The following is a 22,500-nucleotide window of genomic DNA, read 5'->3' as shown; positions in this document are numbered from 1 at the left end:
CCAGAAGCCTCAGGCCGGCCGCGTCGCGATGCGGTGTTCCCCAGCACGCACGTGGGTGACGTCGCCAGAGTGGTGCAGACTGTTTGGCAGCTTCCCACAAACATCACCTCTTACAGAACTCAGAAAGCTTTTCTCCCAACTCACAGGAACGGCGTCTCCACCCATAGGAACTTTGTTCTGTCAAGTCGATCTCCATCTTATTATTAATGTGTCCCTTTCAAAGCGAGGAAGTAATCGGTAATAGGCTTAAACAGTCGTGACGTCATTTCCTTCGTAATGACGCAAAGTAAGTTAGTAACTAGTTTTAAACTGTCGGAAGAATGGCGGACGCCCTAATGAAATACTTCTCCGACGAGCAAAAAGTGTATCCAGAGGAGAAAAAACAATATAAGTCTGATAAGGTTTTGACTTGTATACATTCTGAAAAAGTTCTAGCCAGCATGAAGAATAAAAAGTACAAATTTTCTTTGTTTAGAACCAAGCTGCTGGTTGCTGGGCGGAAGTGACATCAGACTATTGAATATATTAAATTTTTAAAAGACGATAGTTAAAACGGTAGCTTTAAAATAACCTGACGAGTGTCTTGAAAGGGTGTTAAACAAAAAACGTAAACCTTTTTTTTTATATTGAGCTTTTTATATAGCTAATATCAATTAAACGTGCTCAAAGCGCTGTACAAAGGGTCTCTGACCAACAGAAACACGTAGAACGAGAAAAGACGGCCTTTTATGGGATATTACATTTTTTTTCCGACAGGGATATCGCTATTAACGGCCAGGTACTCATTTTACACCTGAGTACGGTGAGAGAATGTGAGTAAAGAGTCTTTTCAAAGGATTCAACTATGCGCCGAGCTAGGCTCGAACCCATACCTTCCGATCCGAAAGCTAGTGTCATACCGCGAGACCACATAGCCACGGTAGTGTCTGCTCAAAAATAGTCCGACCAGTGTCTTGCGACGACCCTGTTGTCGAGTTGTGTTGCTGAAGTTCTGGTATTTGTTGTTGTTGTTGTCGTTTTTGTAATGTTTTCCCCTGTTGTTGAACACAGGGTTTTTCCGTCTAAAAAAGATAAGCTTTTCTTTTTAAAAAATAGGCTTGCTTTGGTGTCTTTGGTATGGTTTGACACGATTGACTCTTTGAGAAACCTTCAAGGTTTCCGAGACATCCTTGACTTTCTCTTTCAATTGTTTTCCAAAAAGAGAGTCCTCGCACGGATACTGTTCAGAACACAATGACGAGAATTCCAATTTTACTTCAGATTTAAAATTCTGTCGTCTATGTAAATCCAGGCTGTGTGATCCGTCTGCTAACAACGCCACGGAATCTGCACAGGAATTAGTGATGGAGTCTATATCCTGTTGACAAACTGAATCTATATTTATTTTAGTCAGTTTTTCGAAACACATCGTCATGGCGAATAAGCTTTTCAGGAGTGTTGTTTGTATTTTTTGAATACTCGAGTCAGTTTGTTTAGTTTCTTTTTGGAGCATCTTAAAAAATTTCTGGATTACAAATAAGAGCCTCCATTCTGCCACAATTTGTAGGTTTTATATATTTTTGAAATAGTTGGTCCCTATCCGATATTTGCATTCCGTTGCACAGGATATTATTAATTCCCTTTGCTAGGTCCTCGTTAATTAAAGGCCCTTCAATTTCCTTTGTACCTGATACATCTTTGAAGTAGGTGATTGATGAAGACGTTTGTGCTTCTGGCACTTCACCGTCTTCTTGTTCATCATTTACATTGTTAATTGTTTCGTAGTTGTCATTCAGAGTGTCACATTCTGTCATCCCCTTATCGTATGCATTTTTAACTCCGTGACAACCGGAATGATCGCCATGAGCTGTTGTTTTATTTCTGAGAGTTCAGTGTCGCCACCATTGTCAGGTTTTTACTTTTCTTTAATTTGAAAGGCTCGCCCTTCTTCCTAATTCAGTCTTACTAAACAAACACATCACTCCAATTTCACCGTCATCGCTGGTATTTTTACTCTGACTGGTTTCATTGTTACACGCTGTCCTGTTGAGGAACTGGGTCAGTGGGGCGACGCCATTGTCTTAATTAATTAGTGCAAGCGCAAAATCACGCACGATAAAATGAAATCGATAACAGTCCACTAAATATCTTAATAATTGAAGAACAAAATCATAATCCACGAATCATCACATGATAATTTAAGCACAAAATAATATATTTTTAATAACAATTGCATCAATCTAAGTAGATAATTAATTTTAAATCCAAGAGAATTAAAAACACGATGATTGCTTTGCAAGGTTCACTTTTAAAGTGATTGCGCATGTGCAGGGACGCTTTCTTTCGGGCAAGGCCATATGAATATTCATTGGGTCTATAAAATATAACTGTACAACAATGAACTGGTCGCTGCCTAAAAGTCAAATTATGAAAGTGTCGTTAGAACAGTAAAATTATTCTGTCTCACTCACTAATCTAGATCCAGGTTTTTGTGTCCTTCCCCCGTCGCCGGTCACTTGCCACAACCGATCTCCCTTCTCGTCTTCCGGGTGACTCAGAGACCCCTCACAGGTCAAAGGTGGTGCTTAATGTCATTCGCGTTTTTAATCCCACATTTCACCACACGCCCCCTTGATCTTCAGATCAACAAGTCCCAACCTTTCTTCCATCTTTCATCACCTCACCTCTCCATTCACTCCTCCTCTAATCCACTCTTCAGACCAACAAGTCCCCACTTCCTTCCACCATCAATCACCTCACCCCTCCATTCACTCCTCCTCTACTCCATATCATCTGCAAGCCACTGGGGCGGGTGACGGATTCTTGTTGGCCTCTGCCCACATGCCTTTTGATTCTGCTCGAAAATTTCAATTTCACCATAACCCCCTTCCTGCTCCTATTGATTCTCATCATCGAGAGTGTCCAATACATGCCTCGGTGTGGTGGTGCCGCTCCACAATCCCATTTCCGCTTGGTTTATATGCGGCCCTAAACAAGGCGTGAATTTTCCATCGTGCCACGAAGCCCATCATCATTTCCGAGCGGAACACTTTCGCATTGTCCCCCAAAATCTCCGTTACTGACCCTCTTTCCAAGAAATCTTATCCAATTTTTCAATAATGAATTCTGTTGCCTCTCGAACCAGCTTCCTCCAAATGGCAAACCTCCCCGACCCGCAGTCCGCAATCGATAGGTATGGTATATTATGATAGTGTGTGACGTCGATTGCAATCCTGGACCAGTTCTGAAAAACTCTCAACTTTCCTCTTTCAGTTGCATTTCAAAAATCAAGTTCACGCGGACACTATACTGTCGTGATGGAATTGGTCATAATTGAAGTGTACTTAGATGCAGGGCCGGTAACCGAAATTGTTTTGGGTGCATTTTTGTAGTGGAACTACTCACATACCAAGGCAAAATATGTTCAATTATAAAAATGTTAACCAGTTATGCGTTCGGTTATCATCTCAATTATTCATTCCAATTAATGTGCAGGGTATTTCATTATTTGGACAGCTGGTCAGTGAAAGGAATAACAATAGTGTATTCAGTTAGTTAATGGAAAATCGTGATGATCACTTTAATGGTGAGAAGTAAGTAGTATTAATTTAGAAGTCGTTCCGTCAGGAGCCGGAGGGACAAGAACAAACAGGAAATTCAACTGTATCAAGGATATCGGTCCCTTTGTTTATGATCGAGTGTGATTGGGACTCCCAATAATAATAAATCATACACGAGTAAAAAGGGCCCATAGATTTCTAGTAAAAGAGATGTCCCGAATACATTTTAGTTATTATAAATGAAAGCTATAAATGATTGTGGCACAAAGGTTGCGACTACAAATTGCTACCTTTCTCTTTCCTGTTAATGTCCAGATAGTTCATTGGGAGAGCACTCGTTTCATAAACAAACAAAAAACCCAAACAAAACCAACCAAATTTTAGCTGTTATATAGCACAATATCTACTAAACGTGCCACTACCCACTCTAAAGATATAAATGACAAGAAGTTTGGTTTTTTTAAAGGAAGGGGGGGGGGGGTGGGATCACTCATTTCGACATTCAGCACACTAAACGATGAGCTCGAATGTGGGGGTCATTCCAACGTTACCTTTAATCCTAGAAAGAGGAGAGCTAACGTAGCTCCTCTTTCTAGGCTTTAATATAGAGTAAAGAGGGTTCAATGACCTTATGACCTTACTTTCGTACTCTGAAATAAAAACACGTTTTTGAAATTTGGCCAGAAAATTGGCCCTTCAATCATGGATCGAGTAAAAAATGACCCTCATCTTGGGCCAGGTTTGAAAGTTTTTGGCAAGATGTTGGTCATAAGTCCCAGGTATGAGAGTTTTTGGCAAGGTGTGGGTCATAAGTCCCAGGTTTGAGAGTTTTTGGCAAGATGTGGGTCATAAGTCCCAGGTATGAGAGTTTTTGGCAAGATGTGGGTCATAAGTCCCAGGTTTGAAAGTTTTTGGCAAGATGTGGGTCATAAGTCCCAGGTTTGAGAGTTTTTGGCAAGATGTGGGTCATAAGTCCCAGGTATGAGAGTTTTTGGCAAGATGTGAGTCATAAGTCCCAGGTTGAAAGTTTTTGGCAAGATGTGGGTCATAAGTCCCAGGTTTGAGAGTTTTTGGAAGATGTGGGTCATAAGTCCCAGGTTTGGGAGTTTTTGGAAGATGTGGGTCATAAGTCCCAGGTATGAGAGTTTTTGGCAAGATGATGTTCATAAGTCCCTGGTTTGAGCGTTTTTGACCAGATGAGGTTCATAAGTCCCAGGTTTGAGAGTTTTTGGTAAGATGTGGGTCATTTCATTTCATCAATATTTGAAGGACGAGTTTTCTGTCCAAATTTTTCAATACGTTTTTTCTCCCTTCAGAACACAGCAATTTACATAATGTAGTCATTATGACGTGTTTGATAATAATAAAATACGATGCTTGACTGATATAGGAAGTTATATTGACCCGAGAGAGAGATATCAACTTTACGAGATGTCTGGTCGAGGTCAACAAGTCCCCGATTTCAGTTAGAACTGTTTGACCTTTTACATAGAGCAATATCCACTAAAAGCGATTTACTATGGGTCCCTGCCCAACAGCAACAACTTATCTTGTAGGACGACGCCTGTCAGGCGATACACATTTTTTTCCGAGAAAAACACAACTGTTAACGGTTAGGTACTCATTTTACACCTGAGTACGGTTAGAGAATTTGAGAAAAGAGCCTTTTCCAAGGATTCAACTATGCGCCGCTCAGAGCGAGACTCGAACCAGGACCTTCCGACAATATATAGCCGCACTTATATCGTATTAAAACACATACATCTCCCCAAAGATAAATAAAATCAGGAATATTGGATATTTCTCATGTTATGTCATATTTTGACAATTTGTGTGGCTGTGGTCTTGTGGCATGTCACTCTCTTTCGGAACGGCAGAGTCCTGGGTTCGAGTCTCGCTTGCTCAGCGCATAGAAATTTCTCTTTACTCACATTCTCTCACCGTATCAGGTGTAAAATGAGTACATGGCCGTTAACAGCCTTGTCTTTGTCCGTAAAAACGTGTAATATCGCTTAACAGGCGTCATGTCTCGTCCTACATGTTAAGTGTTGCTGTTGGCCAGGGACTCATGTAAATGCTTTTAACACGTTTAGTGGATATTTCACTATATAAAAGCTCAATGAGGATGGGAGAATATCTGGTGTACATCAGGAATATTGGGTGACTCTCATATGCCATGAATGCACAGTTTGCATTTTTAATCAAATAAGATAAAGAAAAGTAGATAGATATTGCATGCTCTTTATGCATGTAACATATATTTTTTAGCTTTTATCTTTGATATATATTTTTTTTTTAGCAATTTAACTTGTTATCAAAAGACCTAGGACTTTGAACCAAATGCATTAAGTTCATCTTGTGTATCAATAAGAGGCTTGATCAGTCGCTTCATTTTTGGTGACATAAAAGTTGTTGAATTATTTAGCTCATTGACTTTCTTGTAATATTAAGTTACGAAAAAAAAATCGTGTAGGAAAGCACGGATATCTGTTTGGAGTGGTATGTAAATTATTATCAAATTTAACAATGTCTAAGGTAATATGACTTTACTGTTAAAATTGCCAAATGAAATATCAGGTTGTTGCACACAAAGAAGATATAACCTTGTCCTCAGGAATGATACAAGGGGAAAAAAGGAGTCCTTCAGAGCCATGAGGCCCATGGAGCCGGAATTTATCCCTGTTTCTATATCATCATCATCATCATCATCATCATCATCATCATCATCATCATCATCATCATCATCATCATCATCGTCGTCGTCGTCATCATCATCATCATCATCATCATCATCATCATCACCACCATCATCATCATCATCATCATCATCATCATCATCATCATCATCATCATTATCATCATCATCATCATCACCATCATCATCCTCATCATCATCATCAGTATTTTCATTATTTTTATATTGTACTCTCACAGTCGTGAAAAATAATCTAACATTTGGTCTAGTAATGATCAAACTATAAGTGGACAATTGTGATAATCTGGTGTTTGCTCTATTAATGATCAAACTATAATTGGACGATCATGAAAATCTGGCATTTGCTCCAATAATGACCAAAATATAAGAGGCAATCATGATAATCTGGCATCTGCTCTAGTAATGATAAATCTATAAGTGGACAATAGTGACAATCTGACATTTGCTTTAGTAATGGTCAAACTATAAGTGGACATTTGTGACAATCTGGCAATATTTCAGGATGACGGAAATGGTGTGTAATGTCACGATGGACAAATTTAGGACATTTATGTGTTTTGAAGATAAAGAAACAAAACTCAAAATTCTCAACAAGGGCATAAACTCAAAATTTGTAAAATTGAACCCAGTCCTTCCTTCTAAAATATCAAAGCTCGTATCATTTAGGAGATACACATTGTAGTCGCTATAGTTAATGTTAAAAATCATCAATTTACCCTAACACTATTAAATAACATCCTACATTTCTTTAAATATGTAGTTTGGAATCAACCGTCATTTTCAGTAAGTTTTAATGACTAAGAGACGCACATGATGTTCTGGCATAGAAGTCAAATTTTCGTAAATGTGGGCAGGACTTGTTTAACAAAAAACTTCAATTTCTTGTACCTGTTTACCACAACATAATACCGTTTGGAGACGATTGGCCACAAATGCTAAAAACTATTCTTACTCATTGCTGATTCACAATTTTGAAGTTAATATTTTTTTTCTCACTACAGGACCAAGCTTTTGAGACCAGTAATCTACAGCCAAATCAAGTCTAAAGTACAGGAGGCAACATCGAATTGTTAAATAGAAGAATCATCACACAACATAAAAATATTAGAACATTTTTTATACTTGAAAAACGAAAAAGACTTTATTGGATCGCTTTAAAGTCAAAGCCATACAAAATGCTTGGATTACTCATCAATCTGATCACCCTTACCACTGTTTTGGTCTTTGTCTTCGTTCTCCTGTTGACCTTCTACATCAAGTCCATGCCAAGGTCAATGAACATGCCACCCGGGCCATTTCCGCTTCCTGTCATTGGCAGTTTTCTGGAATTTCAAAAGAAACACGAGCAAGGAGATTACCATATTTTCCAAACGCTTGCCAGAAAATACGGCAAGCTGTTTAACTTAAAGCTTGGATCTATCTACGCAATCGTCATCAGCGACTACAACATGCTCATTGAAGCATTTATTAAAAAATCTGACGTCTTCAGCGATCGACCTGAAAATATTCTTTATATTATGAAGCACTTAAACATGACGCTGGGAGCAGGTATTGTCACAAATAGCGGTCACAGCTGGAAAACACTGAGACGTACAGCCCTGACAACAATGAGAGATTTTGGCGTGGGAAAACACAGCATGGAAGAGAACATTCAGGAAGAAATTCGAGTTCTTCTTGACGCATTCGGTCAAAAGAACAACCAACCATTTTACACGAAACCTTTGTTCAATCTCGCCACTTCAAATGTTATTTGCCAAGTGATTTTCGGTTCAAGATTTGAATATGAAGACGAAAAATTTAAGGAACTTCTGAGAGTTCTAGACGATTCATTGAAGAACAATCCCGTATTCACACCGGTCAATTTCTTCCCGTACCTTCGACATGTCCCTCACTTCAAACAGATAGTGGAGAATTTCATTCGTACGTTGTTGCTTACATCTGAATACGTGAAGACCCTAGCCGCAAACAACGAGTCAACATACGACCAGGATAACCTTCGGATTTTGTCGATGTGTTCATCAAGATGAAACGAGAACAAGGAAAAAATGAAACATACGATGATAGATGTATGGCTCGTGTCATTGTTGATTTATTCACCGCGGGATCAGACACAACCGCCAACAGTTTTAGCATGGACAATGCTCTACATGGCAAAATATCCGGATATCCAGAAAAAATGCCAGCAAGAGATTGACCAAGTCTTGGGCAAAGGGAAATTACCGTCTTTGGCGGACAAAGAAAAGCTACCATATTCAGAAGCCACTATTTTAGAAGTATTGCGACTTCGGCCTGCCGCTCCTGCTGGAGTTGCTCATGTCACGAATAAAGATATAGAATTCCAAGGGTATCACCTACCACAAAACACATTAGTTTTTGCAAACCTCGCATCTATAAACTTGGATCCCAAAACATTCCCAAACCCTGATAAATTTGATCCTGAGCATTTCCTCAGTAAGGATGGTAAAATTACTCACCGAGAACGGATGGTGTCATTTTCTGTAGGTCCAAGATCCTGTTTGGGTGAGATCCTGGCAAAAATGGAACTGAGTCTATTTTTCACAGCAATTCTTCAGTTTTATACCATCAGTCCGGAGCCTGGAAGGCCAATTGATCTGACTCCGGAGGTAGCCTTATTTTTAAGGCATGGGGTTCAGAACCTTGTCTTCACACGAAGAGAGTAATAAACTTATTTGAGATGTGAAAATATGTAATGGTGAAGCTGATGATGATGAAGATGATGATGATGATGATGACGACGACGACGATGATTCTTATTAGGATAATGATGATATAAAAATGTCATGCGTATCTGTCACGAGGTCTTTCTGTGCATGAATTGGGATGTGCGTAAATGTTTTTCATTTAATTTTTTCAATTATTTTCCTTCTTTTAGAGCTCTTATATTCGGAGTAAAGCTCTACAAAAGCTGTATTATTATCATTATTGTTGTTGTTGTTATTGTTATTATTATTATTTTTGTTATTTCTATTATTATTATTATTATTATTATTATTATTATTATTATTATTATTATTATTATTATTATTATTATTATTATTATTATTATTATTATTATTATTATTATTATTATTATTATTATTATTATTATTATTATTATGATTATTTTTACTGGTACTATAATATCAATATTATTGAACTGATGAAAATCGTTATAACAAAGACAAAGGTGATAAGGTAGATGATGATGATGATGATGATGATGATGATGATGATGATGATGATGATGATGATGATGATGATGATGATGATGATGATGATGATGATGATGATGTTTATGAAAATTATTTTGATCATAATGATGATGATGACGATGATGATGATAATGACGTTGATGATGATTATGATGATGATGTGATGATGATGATGATGATGATGATGATGATTATGATGGTGAAGACCATGATGACAAAGACGAAGGTGTTGAGGTTGATGATGATGATGATGATGATGATGATGATGATGATGATGATGATGATGATGATGATGATGGTGATTATATGGACATTATATGGGCTACTCAGAACCTAAATAATGAAGCAATTTCATTTGTTTGGCATTATTTGGGCTACTCAAAACCTAAATAATGAAGCAATTTCATTCGTTTGGCAATTTGTGGGCAACTCAGATCCTAAATAATAAATAAGGAAGCAATTTCATTCGTTTGGCGTTATATGGAGTGAAACAATACAATACCATCAACATATCAATTTGACAAATTAGGGAGCAAGCACTGGTATAAGATAATGATCTGAACTAATGTATATGAAACAGTGCCAGACAAAGCAAGAAAGAAAACATACGAGAAAAAAGAATCGTCCTAAAAAATCAGCCGGGCTCAATTGGGGATCGAACATCAAAGCTTGATTACAGATCAGATGCGCTACCACTACACCACAGTTACCTAATAATTGGGTCAATTTATGACTATGGTCTTCACAAGGGTACGCATATCGTTTGGGAAAGCGAGGGTTCACTATGGAAAAGGATACCCTTGTAAAGAATATTATAGGCATTAAATCCTCCCAATTATTGGCAGCCTCTATGGTGTAATGGCACCATGCACGTCTGACCGGTTTGACTTCGCAAGGTCCCAGCTTTGAGAGAGTTTGCCAAGATGAGGCTCATTTAAATCGATTGGAATTTGATGAAACGAGTTTGAATCGTTATTGTAGCTATCACTCTCTCTCTCTCTCTCTCTCTCTCTCTCCTTCCTCTCCTCATCCTCTCTCCTCTCACCTCTCTCTCTCTCTCTCTCTACTCCTCTCTTCTTCTTTTTCTTTCTTTCTCTCTCTCTCTCTCTCTCTCTCTCTCTCTCTCCTCTCTCTCTCTATATATATATATATATAATATATATATATATATATATATATATATATATATATATATATTATAATTACTTTAATATTTACCACAATGTTGGAGTCAGTCTACATCGATGTTTCAGGCCTTTTCATCCATCGTCAGGACTGTGTGTTACACGAGTTTGGTTTGTTGTGTGTTGTTGCTTGTTGAAGTGGTTCCGTGGGTTTGTAGTTGATTAATAAGTTCTTCCGTCGATGTCATATAAACCTCAACACACAAGTTAAGAAAGCAAAACAAGAAAACGACATATTACATGGTTCAACCCACCTTTCGACAAAAAACGTCAGCACAAACATTGGACAGCAGTTCCTGAAGTTAATTGATACACACTTTCCAAAAAAACCACAAGCTACATAAAATTATCAAGAGGAATACCATAAAAATAAGCTACGCGTGTATGCGCAACATAAAACAAATAATTTCAACCCACAACAAAAAATATTAAACCACCGACAAGAGCAAAACCCACCCACCAGAAAATGCAATTGCAGAAATAAGGATTTCCCGCTAAACAAACAATGTTTAGAATCAAGTTTAATTTACCAAGCCACAGTCACCGAAACTACAACAAACAAGCAAGAAAAATATGTAGGACTAACGGAAAATAATTTCAAAACAAGATACAACCTCCACACCTCAACATTTAGAAACACTAACAAAAAAACATCCACAAAACTAAGCGAACATATTTGGAAATTAAAAGACAACAACCTAGAGACCACAACATTTCATATAATTACTTATCAATCAACTACAAACCCACGGAACCACTTCAACAAGCAACAACACACAACAAACCAAACTCATGTAACACACAGTCCTGACGATGGCTGAAAAGGCCTGAAACATCGATGTAGACTGACTCCAACATTGTGGTTAATATTAAAATAATAATTCGCTCCATTGCTACACGTCGAGCACTTTTCGTACATATATATATATATATAATATATATATATATATATATAATATAATATATATATATATATATATACACATACACACCTGTAAATGTTTGCGATCTTGATATGCCTTTTAGATAGGTTACACGAAGGCTTATATATATAATAATATATATATATATATATAATATATAATATATATAATATATATACATATATATATATATATATATATATATTGTGTGTGTGTTGTGTGTGTGTGTGTGTGTGTGTTTGGTTTCGCACTTTTTGTGTTATGCATGTCTGTTTGCTTATTTTATGTCTATACTGTAGCCAAATAAAAATGACCTTCATGGACAATAAACTTATTATTGTTAATGATTGTTATTATCATTATCATTTTCATCATCATCATCATCATCATCATCATCATCATCATCATCATCATCATCATCATTATTATTATTATTATTATTATTATTATTATTATTATTATTATTATTATTAAATACGTGCTATACCGGAGTACGACAGTAACTGGTTAAATTACTTTTCCTCAGACATATTACCAATTTCTCCCTTATCATATTTCTACCTAAGGCATTCTCTTCCTGGGTGGGGATCCTGACCTCCCATAGCGGGCAGGGAGGTACTTACTGTGTCTTCTCTCCCCTTATATCTGTTTTCCAACATGCTTTCTGTCTTTGTCTTGGAATGAGATAACTTGGTTTTGTCCTGGCCCTGTTCGGGGTCCTAGCTGGGAGGGAAACAGTCAAATGCATAGTTATTGTTTTGGGAGATGATTTTTTTTCCTTGTAAATCATCTCCCCGTTATGCACTGTATTATGTTTTGTTTATGTATTATATGATTTGTAAACATTTGAGTGTATTCCTCCTAGTGGGGACCTATGCTTGTGTCTGGATGAGACTTTTAGGTGATCTCAAACTAAGTACAACTGATAGTATGCTCTTGGAATCTACAACTTGCCTATTTGAACCAATTCTCCTTTGTCTGCCTTATTCTTGGATGCCTTAATTGTAATTCTAAAAGTTTTTACTATGCCATTTTCTTCCTTTTTACTGGCACTGATATAACCTAAATGTGTTGCAAGCGCCGTAAAACCCTTAAAAACAAAACAAAAAACAGCATTCTCTGCAGCTCTTGAATCTTACTCAACAATTATATAACTTTAGCTGATATATAGCGCAATATCCATTAAAAGTGCTCAAAGCGCTTCACAAAATGTGCCTAGCCAACAACAACACTTAATATGGAGGACAAGATATAACGTCAGTGAGGTGTTATTACAATTTTTTTTCGGACAGAGACAACTCCGTTACAACCATGTACTCATTTTATACCTGAGTACGGTGAGAGGGTATGGATGTTTGTTTCTTTTGAAGGATTTTACGGCGCTTGCAACAGATAAATCAGCGCCAGTAAAAAAGGAGGAAATGGGATAGTACTAAGTTTTAGTATTTCAATTTAAGCACCCAAAAAAGCTAAGACAAAGGAGAATTGGTTCAAATAGAGAACATATGTAGATTCCAAGAGCACACTATCAGTGAACTTTTGTTTGAGATCACCTTAAAGTTTCATCCTGACATCAGATCAACTCCCCACTAAGAGGTCCACACTCAATGCTTACAAATCATATATAATATGTTAACAAAAAATAATGCAGTGCATAACAGAGAGATGATTTACAAGAAAAAAACTATCATCTCCCAAAACTCTAACCATACATTTGGCTGTTTCCCTCCCAACTAGAATATCGGGCCAGGGCCTGTAAAAACCAAGTAATCTCATTCCAAGACAAAGACATAAAGCATGTTGGAAAACAGATACAGGGGGATAGAAGACACAGTGAGTGCCTCCCTGCCCACAGTGAGAGGATATGAGTAAAGAGCCTTTTCCTAGGACTCAACTATGCGCCGCTCAGAGCGGGACTCTAACCCAGGACCTTCCAATCAGAACGCGAGTGTCATACCACAAGCCCACATCACCGCACACATTATGACTATTTACATGGATATTAACCGCGAGAAGCTTTGGGTTGTAAGAAGTAATGTAAAAAGAGGAAGAGAACAGCTTCCAAAAACAACAACAACAACAAAAAACAAAGCATTCACTGTTTGTTCTTGTTTGAAATTGTTGTCATATTCTTTTTTTTTGTAGCAACATGACAATCGACCCACTTCGCAAATTGTTTTCCTCTCTTATGAAGCGTCCAAAAGCCTCAGGCCGGCCGCGTCACGATGCGGTGTTTCCTCAGCACGCACGTCAGTGACGTCGCCAGAGTGGTGCAGACGATTTGGCAGCTTCCGACAAATATCACCTCATACAGAACTCAGAAAGCTTTTCTCCCAGCTCACAGGAACGGCGTCTCCACCCAGAGGAACCTTGTTCTGTCAAGTCGATCTCCATCTTATTATTAATGTGTCCCTTTCAAAGCGAGAAAGTAATCGGTAATAGGCTTCAACAGTCGTGACGTCACTTCCCTCGTAATGACGCCAAAGTAAGTTAGTAACTAGTTTTAAATTGTCGGAAGAATGGCGGACGCCCTGATGAAATACTTCTCCGACGAGCATAAAAGTGTATCCAGAGGAGACAAAGAATTATAAGTCTGATAATGTTTTGACTTGTATACATTCTGAAAAAGTTCTAGCCAGCATGAAGAATAAAAAGTACAAATTTTCTTTGTTTAGAACCAAGCTGCTAGTTGCTGGGCGGACGTGACAGCAGACTATTGAATCCTATTAATTTTTTAAAAGACGATAGTTAAAATGATAGCTTAAAAATAACCTGACGAGTGTCTTGAAAGGGTGTTAAACAAAAAACGTAAAGCTTTTTTAAAATTGAGCTTTTTATAGAGCTAATATCAATTAAACGTGCTCAAAGCGCTGTACAAAGGGTCCCCGACCAACAGAAACACGAAACATGTAGAACGAGACATGACGCCTTTTATGGGATATTACTTTTTTTACCGACAGGGATATCGCTATTAACGGCCAGGTACTCATTTTACACCTGAGTACGGTGAGAGAATGTGAGTAAAGAGTCTTTTCCAAGGATTCAACTATGCGCCGAGCTAGGCTCGAACCCAGAACCTTCCGATCCGAAAGCGAGTGTCATACCGCGAGACCACATAGCCACGGTAGTGTCTGCTCAAAAATAGTCCGACCACTGTCTTGCGACGACCCTGTTGTCGAGTTGTGTTGCTGAAGTTCTGGTATTTGTTGTTGTTGTTGTTGTCGTTTTTGTAATGTTTTCCCCTGTTGTTGAACACAGGGTTTTTCCCGTCTAAAAAAGATAACCTTTTCTTTAAAAAGAACGGCTTGCTTTGGTGTCTTTGGTATGGTTTGACACGATTGACTCTTTGAGAAGCCTTCAAGGTTTCCGAGACATCCTTGATTTTCTCTGTCAATTGTTTTCCAAAAAGAGAGTCCTCGCACGGATATTGCTCAGAACACAATGACGAGAATTCCAATTTTACTTCAGATTTAAAATTCTGTCGTCTTTGTAAATCTAGGCTGTGTGATCCGTCTGCTAACAACGACACGGAATCTGCACAGGAATTAGTGATGGAGTCTATATCCTGTTGACAAACTGAATCTATATTTATTTTAGTCAGTTTTTTCGAAACGCATCGTCATGGCGAATAAGCTTTTCGGGGGTGTTGTTTGTATTTTTTGAATACTCGAGTCAGTTTGTTTAGTTTCTTTTTGGAGCATCTTAAAAATTTCTGGATTACAAATAAGAGCCTCCATTCTGCCACAATTTGTAGGTTTTATATATTTTTGAAATAGTTGGTCCCTATCCGATATTTGCATTCCGTTGCACAGGATATTATTAATTCCCTTTGCTAGGTCCTCGTTAATTAAAGGCCCTTCAATTTCCTTTGTACCTGATACATCTTTGAAGTAGGAGATCGATGAAGACGTTTGTGCTTCTGACACTTCGTCTTCTTGTCCATCATTTACATTGTTAATTATTTGGTAGTCATTCAGAGTGTCACATTCTGTCATCTCCTTATCGTATGCATTTTTCAACTCCGTGACAACCACAATGATCGCCATGAGCTTATTAAGCTGTTGTTTTATTTCTGAGAGTTCAATGTCGCCACCATTGTCAGGTTTTTTACTTTTCTTTAATTTGGAAGCCTCGCCCTTCTTCCTACATTCAGTCTTACAAGCAAACACATCACTCCAATTTCACCGTCATCGCTGGTATTTTTACTCTGACTGGTTTCATTGTTACACGCTGTCCTGTCAGTGGGGCGTCCGACGCCATTGTCTTAATTAATTAGTGCAAGCGCGAAATCACGCACGATAAAATGATATCGATAACAGTCCACTAAATATCTTAAGAATTGAAGAATAAAATCATAATCCACGAATCATCACATGATAATTTAAGCACAAAATAATATATTTTTAATAACAATTGCATCAATATAAGTAGATAATTAATTTTAAATCCAAGAGAATTAAAAACACGATGATTGCTTTGCAAGGTTCACTTTTAAAGTGATTGCGCATGTGCTGGGACGCTTTCTTTTCGGGCAAGGCCATATGAATATTCATTGGGTCTATAAAATATAACTGTACAACAATGAACTGGTCGCTGCCTAAAAGTCAAATTATGAAAGTGTCGTTAGAACAGTAAAATTATTCTGTCTCACTCACTAATCTAGATCCAGGTTTTTGTGTCCTTCCTCCGTCACAACCGATCTCCCTTCTCGTCTTCCGGGTCACTCAGAGACCCCTCACAGGTCAAAGGTGGTGCTTAATGTCATTCGCGTTTTTAATCCCACATTTCACCCCCCCCCCCCCTTGATCTTCAGATCAACAAGTCCCAACCTTTCTTCCATCTTTCATCACCTCACCTCTCCATTCACTCTTCCTCTAATCCACTCTTCATACCAACAAGTCCCCACCTTCCTCCCACCATCAATCACCTCACCCCTCCATTCACTCCTCCTCTACTCCACATCATCTGCAAGCCACTGGGGCGGGCGACGGATTCTTGTTGGCCTCTACCCACATGCCTTTTGATTCTGCTCGAAAATTTCAATTTCACCATAACCCCCTTCCTGCTCCTATTGATTCTCATCATCGAGAGTGTCCAATACATGCCTCGGTGTGGTGGTGCCGCTCCACAATCCCATTTCCACTTGCTTTATATGCGGCCCTAAACAAGGCGTGAATTTTCCATCGTGCCACGAAGGCCATCATCATTTCCGAGCGGAACACTTTCGCATTGTCCACCAAAATCTCCGTTACTGACCCTCTTTCCAAGAAATCTTATCCAATTTCTCAATAATGAATTGTGTTGCCTCTCGAACAAGCTTCCTCCAAATGGCAAACCTCCCCGACCCGCAGTCCGCAATCGATAGGTATGGTATATTATGATAGTGTGTGACGTAGATTGCAATCCTGGACCAGTTCTGAAAAACTCTCAACTTTCCTCTTTCAGTTGCATTTCAAAAATCAAGTTCACGCGGACACAATACTGTAGTGATGGAATTGGTCATAATTGAAGTGGACTTAGATGCAGGGCCGGTAACCGAAATTGTTTTGGGTGCATTTTTGTAGTGGAACTACTCACATACCAAGGCAAAATATGTTCAATTATAACAATGTTACCAGTTATGCGTTCGGTTATCATCTCAATTATTCATTCCAATTAATGTGCAGGGTATTTCATTATTTTGACAGCTGGTCAGTGAAAGGAATAACAATAGTGTATTCGGTTAGTTAATGGAAAATCGTGATGATCACTTTAATGGTGAGAAGTAAGTAGTATTAATTTAGAAGTCGTTCCGTCAAGAGCCGGAGGGGACAAGAACAAACAGGAAATTCAACTGTATCAAGGATATCGGTCCCTTTGTTTATGATCGAGTGTGATTAGGATTCCCAATGATAATAAATCATACACGAGTAAAAAGGGCCCATAGATTTCTAGTAAAATGAGATTGTCCACGAATACATTTTAGCTATTATAAATGAAAGCTATAAATGATTGTGGCACAAAGGTTGCGACTACAAATTGCTACCTTTCTCTTTCCTGTTAATGTCCAGATAGTTCATTGGGAGAGCACTCGTTTCATAAACAAACAAAAAACCCAAACAAAACCAACCAAATTTTAGCTGTTATATAGCACAATATCTACTAAACGTGCCACTACCCACTCTAAAGATATAAATGACAAGAAGTTTGGTTTTTTTAAAAGGAAGGGGGGGGGGGTGGGATCACTCAATTGCGACATTCAGCACACTAATAGATGAGCTCGAATGTGGGGTCATTCCAACGTTACCTTTAATCCTAGAAAGAGGAGAGTAACGTAGCTCCTCTTTCTAGGCTTTAATTAATATAGAGTAAAGAGCGTTCAATGACCTTATGACCTTACTTTCGTACTCTGAAATAAAAACACGTTTTTGAAATGTGGCCAGAAAATTGGCCCTTCAATCATGGATCGAGTAAAAAATGACCCTCATCTTGGGCCAGGATTAAAAGTTTTTGGCAAGATGTGGGTCATAAGTCCCAGGTTTGAGAGTTTTTGGAAAGATGTGGGTCATAAGTCCCAGGAGTGGGGAGTTCTTGGCAAGATGTGGGTCATAAGTCCCAGGTATGAGAGTTTTTGGCCAGATGATGTTCATAAGTCCCTGGTTTGAGCGTTTTTGACCAGATGAGGTTCATGAGTCCCAGTTTGAGAGTTTTTGGTAAGATGTGGGTCATTTCATTTCATCAATATTTGCAGGACGAGTTTTTTGTCCAAATTTTTCAATACGTTTTTTCTCCCTTCAGAGCACAGCAATTTACATAATGTAGTCATCATGACGTGTTTGATAATAATAAAATACGATGCTTGACTGATATAGGAAGTTATATTGACCCGAGAGAGAGAGATATCAACTTTACGAGATGTCTGGTCGAGGTCAACAAGTCCCCGATTTCAGTTAGAACTGTTTGACCTTTTACATAGAGCAATATCCACTAAAAGCGATTTACTATGGGTCCCTGGCCAACAGCAACAACTTGTAGGACGACGCCTGTCAGGCGATACACATTTTTTTCCGAGAGAAACACAACTGTTAACGGTTAGGTACTCATTTTACACCTGAGTACGGTTAGAGAATTTGTGACCCTACGCCTCGAAGCGGTATTAAGTCTGGATTTGGAAAACGAAGAAAACCGGTTTTAAAGTGGAAATGGTCAAAATTATCAAATTTCATTTTTTGGTTGTTTCAGAAACTACAATCACCTTTCTACATGATAACATAATTATTCAACATAGATATTGACGATAAGTTATATAAATTTAAAGTTTTAAAATGCAACTATCAGAGAGACATTCAAAACAAGAGTTGACTTTCTGTCAGAGAGCCACCATTTCCAAAACTTAGTAATATTAAGTCTTTTCGTACACCAATACCATGTAAGATACCAAAGCAAAGGGCCTGTCATTCTCTATCTCAGGGAAAGCATGACTGTTTCCATAATTTCATGGTTCAAACCAATAATGAACTTTAAAAACTGTAAACATGTCTAGATTTATCCCTGACAACCTTACAAATGAATGATTCTGAATGGTCAAGGATCATCATATGCACCTGTTGGCCATTAAAATGCCCGGGCAATGTGTTATGACGTCAGTATGTGTGTGTTACATATGTATTTAATACACACCGTGTGCTATTACTTCTTTGTCTATCTGGATTGGTTAAGGATTGAGATGGGGTCCTTTGTCCCTCTTTCTTTATTCATGAAATTATAGGACATGCTAAGACTTAAATAGGACAACAGTTGCGCAATCTTACACTTACAGAGATTGTTGTAGGATAAACATTTGATTTTAAGTACAGAAGCAGAATAGTAAATAGAGCCTTCTCCAATTAATGAACTGCCGATGGAAATGCGTGTAACTAAAAAATGAAAAAGAGTTAGATGTATGGATAGATAAAAAGAAAGAGAAACGGGCCTATCAATGTATAAATAGATAGGTAGATAGATAGATAGATAGATAGATAGATAGATAGATAGATAGATAGATAGATAGATAGATAGATAGATAGATAGATAGATAGATAGATAGATAGATAGATAGATAGATAGATAGATAGATAGATAGATAGATGAAAAGGAGAGAGGGACACACACACACACACACACACACACACACAGAGAGAGAGAGAGAGAGAGAGAGGGGGGGGGAAGAGAGAGAGATGTTCGTTTTGTCGTGCTTTCTTTGTATACTGAAAGAAGGGGGAGTCTGTTTAGACAATCAACAATGTGGTGAACGCTAAGATAAACTTGAGAGATTCAATAACATGATTACATGTAAGTCATTACACAATAAGCCCCACCCCCTCCTCCTCAAGCTGTCATCTGACTCAAAATGGAAACAATGCAATGAATAATTTGACCAGCCCGTTTCTTTAATTGCAATCTCATTGGTCAATATGTTTCCAGTTGATTGACTATGACTTATTTTGAAACAAAATGCTTTATTTAACTATCCCTACAATTCTTTGCTCCGCCTCCATCCCTTTCTTCATGTCTACCTCACTCTCTCCCTCTCACTTTTGTTTCTTTCACACATACTAACACACACACACACACACACACACACAGAGTTATACAGTCAGGCTTCCCTCTTTACTCTATTTCCCTCCTGCCCTCTTAATGCACAACCGGTCTCTCTCCCCTCCCCCTCTCGCTCCTCTTTTTCTTTATCTCTCTCTCTCTCTCTCTCTCTCTCTCTCTCTCTCTCTCTCTCTCTCTCTTCTCGCTCTCTCACGTGTGTGTGTGTGTGTGTGTGTGTGTGTGTGTGTATTTTACTCTCTCATTCTTTCTCTTCCACTCTCATCCTGTTTCTTGATATTTCTTTCCCTGCCCACCCGGCTTCACATAGTTTCAAAACTGAACTTTGAAATTATAAACCCTTCCTTAACTTTTGACATTTTGAAATCCTATTTCCTCTAATAAATAAGACAAAAATGTCACATTAATAATTCTTATTTCATTGATTACTTATTAAAATATCAAAATTGCTTCAAAACTTAAGCAATGTCATAAAATTGTCGGCATTTTTTGGGGGGGTGTTTTATTTATTTTAAGGACATCTTACATAATAATGAATAACTAGAGAAGTAATAATTCGATCATTTCAAAAATGTGTATGTACATTATCAAATGTATATTCTAAGCTCATGCCAATACAGTGATTCACCGGGAAAAAATCCGGTCTGGATCAAAATATTTCGGGTTACGGGCAACTTCCGTCAAATTCCGGTGAGATTAAATTGTTCCAAGGATACCCCCCTCCAGTCACTACTACTACAACCACCACCATATCATCACCAATCATCATCATTACAACTACAGCAACAACCGTCACCACCACATCATCATCACTACCACTACTACTACAACCATCACCACCACACTATCATCACTACCACTACTACTACTACCACCACTACCACATCATCATCACTACCATTCCTACTACAACACCACCACATCATCATCATCTCTACTGCTACTATTTCAACTACAACCACCATCACCACCACATCATCATCACTACTACTACAACCATCACTACCACTACTACTACAACCACATCATCATCCCTACTACCACTACTACAACCACCAAATCACCATCCCTACCACCACTACTATAACAACCACCACATCACCGTCCCCACCACTACTGCTACAACCACCACATCACCATTCCTACCACCACTATTACAACAACTACAACATCACCATCCATACTACAACCACCATTACATTATCATATCTACGACCATTATCACATCACCATTGCTGCAACAACTATTACAACCACCACAACGCCACCCCTACCACCACCAATACTACTGCAATCAGTGTTGCAATCGCCGTAAAAACCCTTCAAACAAACTTAGCTCAAATCTCTCTCTCTCTCTCTCTCTCTCTCTCTCTCTCTCTCTCTCTCTCCTCTCTCTCTCTCTCTCTCTCTCTCTCTCTCTCTCTCTCACTCACTCACTCTCTCTCTCCTCTCTCTCTCTCTCAAACACACACACATACGCGCACACACACACACACACACACACACACACACACTGCAACCATCACAACCACCTTTTCATCACGACCACTTGTACTACAACCACCACCACCACCACATCTTCACTACCACTACTACTTCAACCACCACCATCACATCATTACCACTACCACTACTACTACAACCACCACCACCACATCATCATCACTACCATTACTACTACAACCACCACCACCACATCATCATTACTACTACAACTACTGCCACTACTACAACTAGAACCACTACCACCACAACCACCACATCATCATCACTACCACTACTACTACTACTACTACTACTACTACTACTACTACTACTACTACTACTACTACTACTACTACTACTACTACTACTACTGCTACAGCCATAATCACTTCGTCATCATCACTACTACCGCTACTACTACTACTACTACTACTACTACTACTACTACTACTACTACTACTACTACTACTACTATTACTACTACTACTAGTACTACTACTACTACTACTACTACTAATACAACCACCATTACTACAATCACTACCATTAGGTTTTGGAGCTTTACTTCATTGGAAATAAGGAAACTTTAGGGTTGTATTCGGCAATATGTTTATATATCATAATATAGTTCTAATCAGTTATCTATACAACATTTAAATACAATACCAAATACCATCCCAATTCCCTTTTTTGTGCGGGAATTCCTCTTTCGGCATTGAAATCCTCGAGTGGTGTCTGAAATACCTGTGAGTCAAATTGAAAATTGGCGTGTGACAATCTGGCAATATTTCAGGATGACGGAAATGGTGTTTAATATCACGATGGACAGATTTAGGACTTTTATGTGTTTTGAAGTTAAAGAAACAA

The 22,500-nt window shown here is 38.3% G+C and overlaps 1 protein-coding gene and 1 pseudogene across 2 annotated transcripts in view; both read left to right on the top strand.

Moving 5' to 3' along the window:
* LOC144976464 (uncharacterized) overlaps positions 1-10,477 on the top strand; it is a 32,355-nt gene extending 21,878 nt beyond the window's left edge. The window contains 6 exon segments of the mRNA XM_078920755.1: positions 1-179; positions 1,202-1,348; positions 2,622-2,916; positions 7,416-8,099; positions 8,279-8,380; positions 8,382-10,477. The exon segment at positions 1-179 is cut by the window's left edge and continues 3 nt beyond it. Coding sequence (XP_078776881.1) covers positions 1-179; positions 1,202-1,348; positions 2,622-2,916; positions 7,416-8,099; positions 8,279-8,380; positions 8,382-8,936 — 1,962 coding nt within the window. The 3' untranslated portion in view covers positions 8,937-10,477.
* Positions 5,912-22,500, top strand: part of LOC144976463 (cytochrome P450 2J4 pseudogene) — an 18,499-nt pseudogene continuing 1,910 nt past the window's right edge. The window contains exon 1 of the transcript XR_013646110.1: positions 5,912-6,038. The product of XR_013646110.1 is annotated as a cytochrome P450 2J4 pseudogene (transcript). The remainder of the gene's footprint in view (positions 6,039-22,500) is intronic.

This window comes from Berghia stephanieae, chromosome 7 (assembly GCF_034508935.2).
Source record: "Berghia stephanieae isolate SIO BIC M18660-M18661 chromosome 7, UCSD_Bste_1.3, whole genome shotgun sequence".
In the NCBI taxonomy this organism is placed as follows: domain Eukaryota; kingdom Metazoa; phylum Mollusca; class Gastropoda; order Nudibranchia; family Aeolidiidae; genus Berghia; species Berghia stephanieae.
This window is presented reverse-complemented; position numbering and strand designations above follow the sequence as displayed.